Genomic DNA, 15799 nt, shown 5'->3' with positions numbered 1-15799 from the left:
CAGGGAACAGGTCCAAATATTACTCTCAAAATACACACACACACACACACACACACACATACACACACACCCTTTAGTGCCCATAAAAACCTTCAGATGATTAATGAGCTTTCAGGTGTTTTGTTAGGAGCAGCTTATAATATATCTCTCAATTCAGAACTTGTTATTTTTGCAACAAACCAGGCAGTGTCCAAAACAAAGAAAATTAAGGCTAACTGATGTTGATTTAGATTGTACTCCAAACAAAAAAGGAGAAGCAGGAGGAGAAACATCTGCCGAACTGAACTGGAAAGAGACCGTGTAATAGAAAAATGAAACACTCCGTGCAGATGCCCAAGAAACCTGAGCACGGCTGTTGCACAATTACCTCTGTCATCTCCATCAAGAAGCAAAGTAAGGCCCTGGCCAGTTAGAGCATCAGCCTGCAGACCAGAGAGTCCCGGGTTCAGTTCCCACTAAGGGCACATACCTCAGTTGTAATTTGTCCCAGCCCCGGTTGGGGTCATGTGGGTGGCAACCAGTCAATGTGTCTCTCTCATATCAATGTTTTGCTCTCTCTCTCTCTCTCTTTCCCCCTCTCCCCCTCCCACTCTATCTGAAGATAAATGCAAAAATGTCCTCAGGTGAGGGAAAAAAATTTTAAAAAGAAGCAAAGAAAGAAATGGAGGACACAGCATCAAATGACAGCAAATTTACCTGTTGTTCCATTACCTTCTTGGCATTTCTGTGGATACAGAAATGATCAGAAAAGACCACAACACACTTGGGCAAAATACTGGGTATAAAACTGAACACTACAATTCCAACCCCATTCAAAAGGGAGCCCACTGATAAGAAGAAACAGGAATAAAAATTAAAGAGTAAAAGGATAGATATAAAATGTTACAGGCTTCAAAACTTTTTATTATGGTAGTGCCATCTGTGTTAATAACTCCTAGTTATAGATTTCCTCAGAAGAGTAAGCCCAGACTTTTATGTTTTCAGCCATTAACACAGAATGGGCCAAAACCCACAGTTCTTTAGTTTAAAAAAATTTTTTAAGTAATCTATACTTACTTTATAGAAAGGATTCTGAAGGACAGAGTTTTTATGGAGCTTTCCAATGATAAAATGAAAGAGACCTAAAAGTCATCTTGCCCATATTCCACCTAAAGGCAGAAATGTCTTCAATGTTGTTAGCAGATGATTATTCAGCTTCCATGTGTACTGTGTACAGCTTCCATAAGTCTGATTATTCCAATGTCCGACGAATCTAACTGTTAGAAAGTGAGCTTATACAGAATTATTGGCAGGTGTATTCTGCACCTCCCTGTAACTCCTGCCCCATTGATGCAACCCACATCCTCTGGAATGAAGAGTGAATCTCGTCTTGCTTTCATATGACAACCCTGTAAGTAATTAAAGACTTTTTATCATATCTCCCTTTTCTTAGGAAAATGGCTAACAAGTCTAAGTTGCTTAACATCTTAATGTTTCTTTTAGAGACTTCCAATGGGCAATGTGAAAGTAACTGTTTTTAAACATGAAAGTTACCTTACAGAAAAATATACATTTTAAGCATTCTGAGATGGCACAGTGGAGGGAACTGCACCTTGGGCTGGATTTCTGCTATTTTCTGTTCTACAGAGCAACTTACACACTAGGGAAAGCATTTTTGAAGCTGCCGAGTGACAGAAGGCCAATGGCTTAGGTGTAGACCCTGTGCTAGCAAAGGCTTGAGTTCAAGGGTAGTGCTAGTTCTTCCAAGTACACTTGAAGAACTAGTATGAGGGGAACAAACACATGAAGAGAATGTATGCATCACCCTGACAGGAAGTGGTAATTGGGGGGGGGGGGGGGGCGGAGAGTAGTTCTCTCAGCATTTTAGTTTGCCTGGCTCTGCAACATCCCTGGTTAGATTGGCAACAGGCAGACATTACGCTTCTGGAAGGCAACACTGATAAAGCCACTAATTCTGGTTATAGAAGATGGTTAATGATGGTTTGGTCAAAAACATAAGCAATAATGAAAAGTTTCAGAAATTTCCCCTAAGATTAAAGTTTATTGTTTATTATTACTTTTTAAGACCAAGGGGTAGGCGATTCACATTTGAACAAATTCCTGACTAGTTTTTTAGGCAAGTGTTTTAGTTATGTAGAGAAGCTAGGAGTATCTGGAAGGACACTGCAACCATCTAAGGTGACATAACGGAGAACCTGGCCATCAGAAGCCCAGACTCGGACACCACTGGCACAGAACAGCCTCTGCTAGAGCAGAGGTGGCACCCATGCAGTCGGCATTTTCTAGAGCACTGGTCTAGCCTGATTTTGTCCTCTCACAAGTAATAGTTGATGCTCAATTGCAGCCTAGCTCTAACTCCACCTTGTCACTTAAGAAAGTCTATCAGAATGTGAGTGAGAGTACTATTAACACTGGGATAACCTGGAGCACGTCAGAAAGGACAGGGAGTCACAAACTAGTTACAGGTTAGTCATGGTGCACCCTTCAGCTGATTCTGATTCTGTGGAGTGCTCTGACACCAGTGCTCAGACTTGCTGTTCCAGAGAACAGAGTGCTTGTCAATGGAGTCAAGAACCCTTATTTACTGATCCTGTTTAGAAGCAGAGTATTTCTTCTCATGAGTATTTCTTATACCATTACTTCTGCTACAGAGGAAATAAATCTGGCTCAAGTCAGAGTAAACAGCATCACTCTTGTTCTATTCTAACAAACATTTCATGAAAGCAGCTTTTTATCAGAGTAGCATAATCCTCCTTGGATCCTGGAGGGATCACAGATTCATAGAATATTACAGATGGAAACGGCTTTACAGCATCTAGTAAAACGTCCTCATTTCCTAAATGAGAAAACTAGGCTGAGTTGTAAAGGGACTGGCCCTTGATTATACAACTAGAAAGGATCAGAACAAGAAATGAAATCCGGTCTCTTAATTCTAAGACGATACAAATTATACTACAACTGAGTAAGAAGAGGGGAAGGACGGGGAAAAAAAGATATTTAAGAAGTTCAAAGTGAAAATGAAAAGGGGCTGACAGTTTAAAAAGGAAAAAGAGAAAGGTATGGTGGTACAAAACAGCTCAAGAGGTGCTGTGGCCTATGGGAGAAAAATTTAGGATTGAAAACAAATATGAAATTCCAGCAAAAAGCTGAGAAATTAGTGAGTTTAAACCCCTGAAATGCACAATGACTTAGATATTTTCACTGAAGTGACTGAGGTTATCTAGTACATAGCTAATACTTACTAGATTGAGAGAACAGAAACTGGCCACCCATATAAGGAAAACTGAAAGCACAAAGAACTTCAATCTATTACACTGCGTTACAGTGTTAAGTCCTTTGTTTACATAAAGCTTTTTGCTATCAGAAATTCAGAAAAACTTTTTGGCTTAAATAATCACCTGTACAAAGCATTTCTGTCCATTCTTCTACTTCCAAAAGCCCTCTTCCCTTAAGATTCACTGTGCATTGATAGAAGAGACATAAAAAAACCACACAATACACACACAGAAAAGAAGCAATCTTTGGTTTCCTCATCAACTATGAACTTTGTTGAAAGAAGATATTCCCCAAACAAGTTTTCCTTTATGCGCATATGGTGATGACAAGACAGCTAGTGTCTTTGAAAAGAGCCTTTTTATGCTAGCAAGGTACTATTGCCTGACACTTGTAAACAGGTGGCAAATGAGTAGATGTATGGATTTTTAGATATGAAGTAAGTGGTTAATTACACCAAGATTGTGTTTGTGTACCCAATCACTAGGTACCCTGCCTTTATACATATACTTAACAAATACATTTTTAAAACTTGAAACAGTCTTTAGACTCACTAATCCAAGATACACAAAATCTGTCTGGTCTGAGAAGCTGCTGTCAATATTATAACTGGATATCATATATAATTTTGGCATATCAAAAATATTTACACTGCAGCCAACATTTATGGTCAACGAATATAAAATTTATAAATGCACATATTTACAATGAGATCCCTGGGTGATAGGGACACCCTCCCCAAAAAGATTCACAAGAATACAAAACTTGACCTGGTGACAGTTGGTCAAGCCTGAGATTCTTGCCAAAGACTTTGAATATCAAAGCCCATTCTCAACTATATGCTAAAGATGACAGTATTCCGGGAACAATTCCCAGAGGGCTCCAAAGTTATTTTTGTTCTCTGGAAGGCAAACTAGAACAGTAATTCTTCCTCAGAATCATTCTTCTGGTTGAGACCATCTGAGACTCTTCCTAAGAAGCAATGCGCCCCGGGCACAGCCCATGGAACCATCAAGAAGCACGTCTGTCCTGTATCTTCCTCTACCCCTGCTGCACACTGTTTATTACAGGTGCCCATTTGTGTCAGCCATTACCCCTTCTTTGTCAGGTACAAGCCCAAACAAACGCCTGGCCCACCTTGGTGTGGTCAGATGTAACTGGAGACAGAGAGTAAAGCAAATGCTGACTTTGGGGTTTCTTCTGAACTCTGAGGTAGTAAATAACAAAATTAATTAATTTGAGTCTTTGCCCAGATTTCATCCTGGAATGTTTCATGTGCCCTCACTACCATCTTGAATATTCCGAGTCCTACTAAAATCAAAAGCACGGTCGTGTAACCTGTGACAAGGCATGGGGGAAGTGGAGCAGTCTGCATCACTCTCTGCCAGGCCCTCATTTCGATGGAGCTGTGGTGACTCAAGGATGGGCTGCTGGGAAAAGGGAGGATGAGGCAGGCCTGGTTCTTTGCTTATGTTCCACAGAGGCCGCTGCAGTGTTTCTGAGAATCAAAGACAAGAATTATCAGTGACAAACACAAGTTCAAAATTAATTTTCTAAAACTTAATTTTCTTTTACCCAAATTCTCAAAGAAATAAAGATACCCAATATTTCTGAATAAGGATGTTGGGATCAAATATATACTTGCCATCTTCTTAGCAATAACTGAAAAAAGAAAAAAACTGCCAACTATGGTCTTGCAATCCCTTCTATTCAACAAATTTAACCGATTATTTACTGAACCCACACTTTTTCTACTTATGCCTAGTGTTAGTGATTCTACTGCTACCAAATTTTAAAATAAACCTCTTTAAACACATGGAAACAGACTAAGAAACTAATAGTATCCATATTGTAGTGGAAGTTGCATGATACATAGCTAAACACTGATTCAGAGCAGCCATTATATTTTATTTTGTTTTTTTTTAATCCTCACCCGAGGACATTTTTCCATTTTTTTTTTTTGTTGTTGTTCAGATAGAGTGGGAGGGAGAGAGAGAGAGGAACATCGACGTGAAAGGGACACATCGAGTGGTTGCCACTCGCACGACCCAACCAGGGCCGGGGACAAACTGCAACTGAGGTACGTGCCCTTAGCGGGAACCGAACCCGAGTCTCTCTGGACAGCAACCATTATATTTTAAAATAACAATTAAATGCCTACTTTTTTTAAAAAAAACCTACCTTAAAAATAAACCGTTTTCCTCCAGTTTCTGGCATGTCATAACTCTAACAATAGAATAATATCCAAAAGCAGCTATTTTAAATCAGATTACCTATATTTTGAGTTCAAAAGTGTGTATTTCTCATTGTTATTTACTGCATGGGTAAGCGCTCTCCCCAAAGATCATTTACTGAAAGTTATGTTAACTTCATGGTGATGCATTTTGGAAAAAGCTTAGTCAAACATTCTGGAAATAGCCCTGGCCGGTTAGAGCGATGCAGCGGTTAGAGCATCGGCCTGCGGTCCAGAGAGACCCGGGTTCAGTTCCCGCTAAGGGCATGTACCTCGGTTGCAGTTTGTCCCCGGCCCTGGTTGGTCGTGCAATTGGCAGCCACTCGATGTGTCCCTTTCACATCGATGTTTTTCTCTCTCTCTTCCTCTTTCTCCCTCCCACTCTATCTGAACAAAAAATGGAAAAAAATGTCCTCGGGTGAGAATAAAAAAAAAAAAAACATTCTGGAAATAAAATATTTTAATACCCCGTGTGAAAAGGAAACTACAACAGGGTTTCTCAAGCTTTAATATGCATACAAATAACCTGGGGGTCTTGGTAAAATAAAGACCCTGGTTTCCTGGGTCAGGTGGGACAGACCATACTTTGAGTAGCAAGGAGCTAGAGACCCTAGGCATTGCACCAACACACTCTCATTTGCTGATTTCATCACTTATAGACCAAGATTAACAAGTCCGATGTCCCCAGTTAGGAAAAGGATGCACTGCATTTCTGGGTCTACTTGAAAGATTTTTGTGTGACTCTTCTAAGGTACAGGAAAATATATTTAGTGTTGGCGCATTTCTTTCATGGACACTGAGACTAATTTTAAAAAGACAATTTTAGTAACAGTATGCTTTTCTCTGACCTGTACCCTCTTAAAATCTTTAGAAAGCTGATCTCTTAATTAAGAACAAGAGCACATCTCAAAGGTCCCACGTAGATCATTTACGCCTGCCAGACCATTCCTGGAAGCACTATCATACATTGTCTTCCTCAGTAAACCAGTTCTCACCCCACCCTGTTTCCAGTGCTTCTGGATTTCAGACTGACAGAAGGGTGACTGAGAGCTGATGAAAAGCCTAGATGGACAGGAAGACATGTTCAGTACTGCCCTTTATGACTTTGGAAGAGTTTTGTTTTGTTTTGCTTTGTTTTAGTGACCAGCTTGGTCACAAATGCTTCATCTGCACAATATGTATTCCTTTTCCTGGGCCATGTGGGTCCGAGGACACTATCCCTAAACTGCTTTCCCACTTATGGTTCTGACCATCGGACCTCACAGACAACAGCAAACACCTGCCAAGTGATACTGGCATTCAATACTTACCTGACAGCACAGCAACCAAATAAAACATTTTAAAATCTTCTCAGTAAAGACCCTCACCAAATTATATCCTTAGCATTTCAGATTTCCATCATTTAAATAAAGATGAAAGTAAAAATTAACATCTATATGAAACTTTTAAAAGCTTTTTCTATATGGCTTCTGATTTTTAGAGGTATGGTCTAGTCATTCCCACCAAAACTGTTTTCATCCTACAAATGCAGACTTCTTTGTAACTCTAGACTCTAAAAATCTCTTGCTCTAGTTTATACCAGTTAACAGTAGCTAATTACTCTATTTTACAAATCTGATTGCTTCCTGTCAAATGAGAGTGCTACCTACATGACAGGGAAACAAATCAAGTAGATGAAAGAGAAAACAAAATAAATAAAAACAATGTGCCCTTTACCACCACTCATCTGTGTAGAAGAAAGTTTCTTCTCATTTATCCTCTCATGGTTGGTGGGAAAGGCAGACATCTCTCTATCTGCTGATAATACCAGGCTCTCCAGGGTCGTGGCATCTTGGGAAGGATGTGCCAGGTACGTCTCTTTGGGCATCTGAACCATGAGGCTTGACAGTGTCTGATCTAGAACATCCTCCTCAGCAATGTAGGTGTACGGACAGTATTCTCGCGTCCTGGAGTAGATGTTGGCATTATCGTAACAATCTGAGCAGATAACCCGAGCACCAGTGCCACCTAAGGACAACATGGGACAGAACCTGAACATCCTTCAGTTAAGGAACCAGCTTTACCAGTCATCAGTTTCCTTCCACAGTTGCCATCATCATTATCTTCATAGCTGGCATTTACTCAACAGTTACTTTATAAACCAGGTGAATTTTCAAGGTCTCTCTATATATTAACTATATAACCTTACAAGATCCCTCTAAGGTAGGTACTGTTACTATCCCCATCTCCCAGGTGGAATAATTACAACACAGAGAAGTTAAAATAACTTGCCCAAACATACTGCCAGACTGAGACACTAAAATGTGAACTCAGGCACTCAGGCTCCAGAGCTCATGCTCTTGACTAAACCATCTTTATCCAGCCTGGATAAGGTCATGCTCCAATCAAGGGAGCCAAAATAAGGTTGGCACCGTGCTACAAGACATGTTTGGCTTCAGCAAACCAAAGCAGAGAACGAGGAGTTATGATGACTTCACTTCACAAAAGCCCATATTACTTTCATGAATCAAGAGGTTAAGCAACACAAGCTGCAGAAAGTAGCCCTAGAGAAAGCCAAGAGTCCTTCCTGACAAATATGTGTTTGTCAGAAGTAAAGGTTTAACAATGAGCTTCCTGGGCTTTGAAATCTGAATGAGGAAAGAGAGTGAGAATAAAGAGCAAATTACTTAGTCACAATCAGGCAACAAAATGTTAGAATGAAAGAGATCTAAATGTAATTTAGTTTAACCCAGAAGGCAATGTTATTTCCCACAAGTTTCAAACAGTGAAGGCTTTAAGTATTATTTTAAAAGCTAGAAAGCCAAAATATAAACTCCAACTTATCAATTACATACAGAAGTTCTGTTAATACCCAGCATAAATGTCTCTAGAAATGGAAAAGACCTTTCATTTGTATAATACTTGAAGTACTATACACATTTGTTGAAAGAATCTGCTAAAATCTTGAGAAAAGTGTCTTATAAAATACTTTTTATTTTTAAAATAAGGACATTAAAGCTCACATCTTCACCTGTTCATGGCCACAGAGGTGGAAGAGGAACTAGGAATCAAACCCAATTCTTCTATCCCTAATTCAACTCTGAAGGGTGGAGTGGGAAGAAAAGCTGTGTTGAGAGGTTAGTTTCATTTAATTAGAGAACTTCTTCTCTCTCTAATAATAAGCTGAAAAACATCATCACCATTTAAACTTTAGTGACTGTATACCTGTCAGCAAGAGAAACAAGCCTCCTCTGGACACCGTCTAAAGGATGTTCATGCCTGAATCAAACAAAAGACACTTGAAAAATGTTTCCAGAGCTTTTCCTCCCCAGAATAACACTGGTTTGGGAGCCGGTGCTGTATACTCTCAATCCCTTTAGGATGTGTTTCTCCTGTCAGGTGACTTTCTGCGCTGTTAAGACTTTAGTCAATTTTTATATCTGTTTAAAATATTGCACCACGTTAAAGGAGAAAACTATACACTAAAAAATAACTTCAAAAGGATAGGGCCGCAATTGTAAGCACATACAAAGAGAAGTCATTACCATCAGGGCCTTTGTGTAAGTATCCATTGGCAGGAGGCATGAGCTGCTGGTGACTGCCTGCCTCTGAGCTGCTGTAGCCTTCCTGGGGCTCGGACAGAGTTCCTTGGGAAGACAAGTAGCTGGGAATGTCTGCAGGCAGATTAAGCTCCTCTGTGAAACAGAAATCTGTATGTAGCTCACAAATAATGTTAGGCAATTTAAGCCAACACTCAGAAGACTATTTGGCAAATGTGTTCCACTTTGACACTGTTGGCCAGGACAATGTTTTATGTATATGTAGGAAGTTAACAGCTCTTAGAATTTTCCCCTAAAATCATTCCTCACTAGAATTATTTTCAAAGCTTCAATGTAATGGTATTACCAAAAGCAACAAAACCTAACATCTGAAATCTTATCTGTAGGCACTTTCATAGTCTATGGCTGAACCTCTTCTCTCACAGGATTTCAGGGTGAGGGTGAAGGGCGGATCTGTCAGAAGGGCTCCACTCTTCCCCACAGGGAATTACGATGGAAATGAGCCTTAGGCCTTAAGGACAAGCAAAGTTTTGAGAAAGGGGTTCCGTTATATCAAGGAAATAGGACATTTTAACAGAAAAACTCTTCCTTCTACCCCACAGAAAGTATCAAAGCTCCTCAGTTTTTATATTTTACACTAAATTCTATATATTCCTGATTCAAGTACAAGGCAAAGGTGTCAACTAGGTACCACTCACCTGTGTTTGTGATACTATAGTCTTCATTTTTCCTTCTCATGTGGTAAATAACAATGACCCAGATCAAAGAAGTGCCCACAACACAGCAGACCACAACAATGATGACAATGCCAACTGTGGTCCAGCCATCATCTTCATGCCCAATGCTACTCTGGGAAGAGTCACAATTAGGGGATGAGATGACATTTAGGTAAATGTGACCACGTTCTGTCCCAAGAGTGTTAGACATAATGCAGGTATATTTCCCAGCATCTTCTAGCCCAGCGTCTACAATGATGAGAAGCTGGTTGGCTGCAGCAAAGAAGTGTCGTTCTGTCACCAGCAGTGGTCCATCATCTTTGGTCCAGTTGAGGCGCGGGGCAGGACTCCCTCCAGCTATGCACTGCAATACCGCAGTTTCACCTCGGGTCACTGTCTTATCCTCCAGCGGTCTAATAAATGAGGGTGTCTCTAACAGAAAGATGTATAAAAAATCACATTGAGCAATTTTATTCCTCAAGTCCTACTGGACTAGACTAATGAGGTGAAAATGAAATAGGTAATTTCATATACTTGTGGGAGAATTAAAAGTTAGTATTTCAGAAAAGCAAAAGCCTCAAACAATCTAAATCTTATCTCAGTATTTCCACGTTGGGCAGGCTATCCTAAGCTAAAGAATTCAAATTTTCTATACCACGATGTTTATTATAAAATTAGTTGTAATTTTTTTAAATAAGGGGGAAAATATCTAGCAGGTAAATGATTAAGTAAATTACAGTACACAGCCATGTAATGCTTTATGAAGATTAATGACAGGGTAACCTTGTGATAATATTAAGTGGAAAAAAGTAGGTATACATAACTACATAAAAATGAGATTTTAAAAAGTTCAGAATACGACAAAATCTTTAGCAAGTGTTTGAGTGACTCTCCCTCCTTTATTCTAATTTTCTGTATAGCTAAAAATTTTAAACACAATAAACTTATTTTTTGATTATACAAGTAAATAACACAAACCAACAAACTTAAAAACCTTAACAGCTAGGGGAATAGAGAACTAAAAGTAAAATTTGCCTGGGATTTAAGTCCCATGAAGAAAAGCATTCTCATAAGGAAAAAATAGGCTTGTCAGGAGAAATCTTTGGGGAAAAGACATTTTATCATGGCATAAAATTAAAAGAAGCACGCTGGAAGGAAAACGGGAAATCTAAGTAAAAGAGGTCATTCTGTCTGTACTAAATTTTTTTTAAATAAACTGGGGGAGAAACAGTTGAACTGTCTCAAGTTCCCTATGAAGCAGTATGTGAAGACACATGAAACAACTGAAACTCACTACTGAAGAGCAGAAAAACCATGTGTATAAAGCAAACACCTTACAGAGGTAGACAGAATAGGACATATCTAGGGACCTAAATTTTCAATTTATATGATAAAGATCTCTAAATTTGACCTCAGCATTCCCCAGATTTCAGCTTTCTGATCCACTAATACCCTAGGCTGACATAACCCTGTATAAACTGGCAAAATAAGATAATGAAGATCACAACTGAAATCTCAGACTTTTCTTGTCATTAAGAACAACAAGCGTAGGTCCCTAGTAAAAAAGTTCCTACGAGAGCAGGGACCCATGGAGCAGTGAACATACCTAAGACTGTGAGCGAGGCATTTGCTGAGAGGCCTCCTGCTATATTTTGTGCCATGCAGCTGTAGATTCCCATGTCTTCTATCTTCACATTTGCAATGAAGAAGACATCATCCTCAGGCATGACATGCATTCGTCTTTCTCGAGCTGCAGGGAAGTCAGTACCACCATCTTTCTGCCAGGAAATCTGAGGTACAGGGTGCCCCTCTGCAGCACATTCTAATCTGGCCATGGCACCAGTGCGAATAGTTAAATCCATTGGGGTTTTCAGAAAAGATGGCATCTCTGTTCCAAGAAAAATCACGGAGAAAATGTGGGCAGGGTGAATACACACATAAACACATGGGAGAATCTGTTAGGCCAAACGACAACTGTTGCAATGCTGCGTTTCTTTGGGAAGACATGCTCTTTGGACTGACATGGCAGTAAAATACAACGTCAGAGGCCATCTTTCCTCCCACTTCAGAGTATTTGAAGAATAGCAATGACCAACTCTTCTAGAATGCATGACACACTTCCCTGACCTCTACCCCCACCCCGGCCCCCATGGGTACAGGGAAAGCAGAGGGCCACAAACCTTTCTGAACTCCCTATTTTAGAACCTGGTATTTACTAGGATTCCCTTACTTACGAGACTAACATATACAAAGCTGTCAAGGCTACTATGTGATAAAAAAAAAAATTATGCCTTCAAAAACCTCATGAAACAACACACAAGCAAAACATGGTACATCTTTTGGGTGCACAAAGCATGCAATGTAGTAGTTATTCAAACTAATAGGCAATAAATAGATCAAGCTGTTTTGGAGAAGTCTGTTTATAGCCACAGTGAAGAAGAGCATTCATTTCAAAAATGGTTCTGTGTGACTACATTAACATAATGATGATGATCAAGTGGACCCAGAAATATCCTAAATACTCCCAGTTATTGGAAGGCCCCATGAACGGTGTCAGGAATAAATTTCATAGTTTTCAGAACAGAATTGTGTTCTGAAAAGAGGGGAATTTCAAGAGAATTTTTTCAAAAGCATAAATAATAGTGAAAGTAGCCTCTCTCTTGGGACCATGGAATTCACACTTACATCACAACCAACGACCAAGCAGGGACAGAAAGTAGACAAACTAGTAATCCAGTCTATACACAATCACAACCCTAAGACAAACACAATAAGATCCCCCCTCAAATGTCAGGTTTTGCCTAATTTTCTTGAGCTAAGTGGTTCAAAACTGAATGTGCAAAATCCTTCTAACTACAACAAACTATTGGGGAGCATAATTCCTTACCATTCACAGTCAGTTTGGCTTTATCAGAATAATTAGAACCAAAGTGATTAGTAACAATGCACTGATATTTTCCTTCATCTGTGAAATTCACATTGAAAAGATGTAAGACACTAGTATATTCCAGAGCTTCTCCAGCTTGCTGCTGATAACGAACAAAATTCTCAATATCGGCATCACACAAGATTTCACTGTCTTTGCGCCACACAGCAGACATGGGTGAATCACTGCTACTCACTGCAGTGCACGTCAGAGTCACGTTCACGCCTCTGAGAGCAACTGCGGTTTCAGGATGTATTCTTATCTGTGGCTTGAGAAAATCATCTAAGGGAAAAGAACAGGGCAGGAGCCAAGTCAGTTGTTTATTTTTACTTCTACAGATACAATTTTAAAACAAATTATGTAAATTTGTGTATTCTGTTTACAAAATGGCGTATTATGATTAAAATAGATTACAGAGCTAGAATCTAAGTCCTTCGTATAAAGATGAGGCCCAGAAGGGTCAGATGACTTGCTCAGAGACATGTAAGTCAGCAGCAGAACCTGGACTGGACCCCAGGTTTTCATACTTTAGGTTTCAGCCCTCTTCCCATTATCCCTTACTGCCACTTATGCCTAGAATGTACTTCTTAAGCATTAGCAGCTACTGGGAATAAACGAAAAACCCATATTAAAATTTCAAGACACGTTCTAATCCTATTATCCTCCCTTTTTAAAAATTCTGATGTTAAGATCTAAGTGTATAATATATAAATTTTAAAACAAAAATACAAACCACAGACAAAATCTTTCAGATCCACATTCAAGATGCTTTGCCCTGCTAGCCATTCAGGGTGTGCACAACTTGCATTCACTGAATGTTGAAAGTTATTATCAACCAGCCACTGAAGCAACCACTTCAAATGGCAGTCACAGAGCAAACTATTTGTGTTCAAAATTCTGTAGAAACAAAGAGAGGAAAAAGTACTTTTACTTTTCATTCTAAGTTACTTTAAGCATTAAGTTTACTACACACCTATGCATTATTTTTCTTGCCAAAATAATGTTTAAATTAACCTCATCTAACCATGAGAAAACAAATTCAGGCTGTCAGCCTGAATTGCTCAAATACTGTCAGTGTCATGAAAGACAGTAATGGGGTGAGGGAATGACAAGGGCAATTTTAGATTAAAGGAGACTAAAGAATCATCACAACCAAATAAAATGCATGATCCTTGACTGGAAAAAGAAATCTACAAAGAACATCTTTTTACACTGGGAAAACCTGAGTTATAAACTGCATATTGTTTTATCAATATTAATTTCACTGGGTGTGACAACATGTGGTTATGTAAAAGTATCCTTGTTTTTAGGAAATACATGCTGATATTTAGAAGTGAACGGTCATGTTTTCAACTTTCAAATGGTTTAGCAAAATAACTGTGTGTGTGTGTGTGTGTGTGATATACAGATGCATGCATTTGTGTGTTTGGAGAGAGGAAAAGAGATAGAGATGGAACGGGAGAGAGGAAAGATGAGGGGAGACAGAGGATAACAAATTTAGCAAAAAGTTAACAATTAATGAATCTAGGTAAAGGGTATATGGATCTTCCTTGTACCTTCCTTTAAATCTTTAAGGTTTAAAATTATTTCCAGAAAAATTTAGAAAAAAGCTTTATATATATATATTAGAGCACAGACACATCTTTGTTGTGGAGGATATATTTTTTCAGATTACTTCGAGACTGAAAACATTCCAGCCTATGTGTCCTATAACTTAAACTAAGAACCACTGAAGAATTATTTGTGCTCTATAATAGACCTATAAAACATACAGGGTGGGGCAAAAGTAGGTTTACAGTCTTTTGGGTTTTTTTTATTTTATCTTTACCTGAGGACATTTTTCCATTTTTTGTTCAGATAGAGAGGGAGGGAGAGAGAGAAAGAGAAACATCGACGTGAAAGGGACACATCGAATGGCTGCCACCCACACAATCCAACCAGGGCCGGGGACAAAATGCAACCGAGGTACATGCCCTTAGAGGGAACCAAACCCGGGTCTCTCTGGACCGCAGGCCAACACTCTAACCACTAAGCCAAACCGGCCAGGGCAGGTTTACAGTTTTGAGTATGCAAAACAGTTTATTCTTGTATTATTATTTATCAATTGTATTGTTTATTTGTACAACTGTAAACCTACTTTTGCCTCACCCTGTATATTAAAAAATCAGTGTTTTCTTTTATTGTCTCCTCTCTAGTTTTGAAGTTTGGTAAAAGTGCCAAAGATCTGATTCCAAAGATGTTTCAGTCCAAGGTTGTATCAAAAGCCATGTTTTGTGCTAGCAAGGCTGTGGAGAAAAGGGACTCTAGTACACTGCCAGAGAGAATGCAGACTGGTGCAGCCACTATGGAAAACAATATGGTGTTGCCTCAAAAATTAAAAATGGAACTGCCATTTGACCCAGTGATTCCCATTTCTCATAATATATACTAAGAAGCCTGAAACACCCATCAGAAAGAATATATGCACCCCTATGTTCATAGCAGCACTATTTACAATAGCCAAGATCTGGAAACAGCCCAAGTGCCCACCAGGAGATGAGTGGATAAAAAGCTGTGATATATTTACACCAGGGAGTACAGCTGTAAGAAAGAAAGATCTGTTATCCTTGGAGATGATAGGGAGGGACCTAGAGAGTACTATGCTAAGTGAAATAAGCCAGTCAGAGAAAGACGAGTATCACGTGATCTCACTGGAATATAATGAACAGAATAAGCAGATGATCAAAACAGACTGAGAGACATGGAAGTAGGGAACAGACTGACAAACCTCAGAGAGAAGGTAGACAGGGGAGGGTGGAAAGAGATAAACCGAAAAACTTACATGCATATATGTATAGCCAATGCACATAGACAATAGTGTGAAGAGGCAGGAGGGGGGTGAGAGCAGAGAGGTGGGGGTCAATGGGGGAAAAAAGAGGGACATCTGTAATACTTGCAACAACAAACAAAAAGAAAGCCATGTTTTATCAATGATAATTTTAATTAAGAAGGCCAAAAGTCATCTTATGCATTTAAGAATCCTTATTTTATATTCGTTCACAGGGAAATACTGGAGTTTACTACATGCCAGACATTGTTGCGGGCTGTGGGAATATAGCCCTCGCGAAGCTTA

The 15799-nt window shown here is 39.3% G+C and overlaps 1 protein-coding gene across 26 annotated transcripts in view; it reads right to left on the bottom strand.

Annotated features, from left to right (window-relative positions):
- Positions 1–905: 905 nt before the first annotated feature.
- The window catches only part of LRIG2 (leucine rich repeats and immunoglobulin like domains 2), a 58949-nt gene continuing 44055 nt past the window's right edge, over positions 906–15799 (bottom strand). For 19 of the 26 annotated variants that reach the window (XM_036272432.1, XM_036272433.1, XM_036272450.1 and 16 more), the window contains 7 exons: positions 13421–13584; positions 12649–12969; positions 11368–11649; positions 9744–10193; positions 9031–9180; positions 7223–7513; positions 3399–4771 (listed from right to left, as the gene is read on the bottom strand). In XM_036272432.1, the coding sequence (XP_036128325.1) occupies positions 4545–4771; positions 7223–7513; positions 9031–9180; positions 9744–10193; positions 11368–11649; positions 12649–12969; positions 13421–13584 (1885 nt within the window). In that variant the 3' untranslated portion in view covers positions 3399–4544. Of the gene's footprint in view, positions 1389–1871; positions 4772–7222; positions 7514–9030; positions 9181–9743; positions 10194–11367; positions 11650–12648; positions 12970–13420; positions 13585–15799 lie in introns of those variants that run through there. The other 7 variants (XM_036272451.1, XM_036272438.1, XM_036272452.1 and 4 more) reach the window with 5 other exon arrangements.

The sequence above is a fragment of the Molossus molossus genome, unplaced genomic scaffold, assembly GCF_014108415.1.
Source record: "Molossus molossus isolate mMolMol1 unplaced genomic scaffold, mMolMol1.p scaffold_m16_p_20, whole genome shotgun sequence".
NCBI classification, from domain to species: domain Eukaryota; kingdom Metazoa; phylum Chordata; class Mammalia; order Chiroptera; family Molossidae; genus Molossus; species Molossus molossus.
This window is presented reverse-complemented; position numbering and strand designations above follow the sequence as displayed.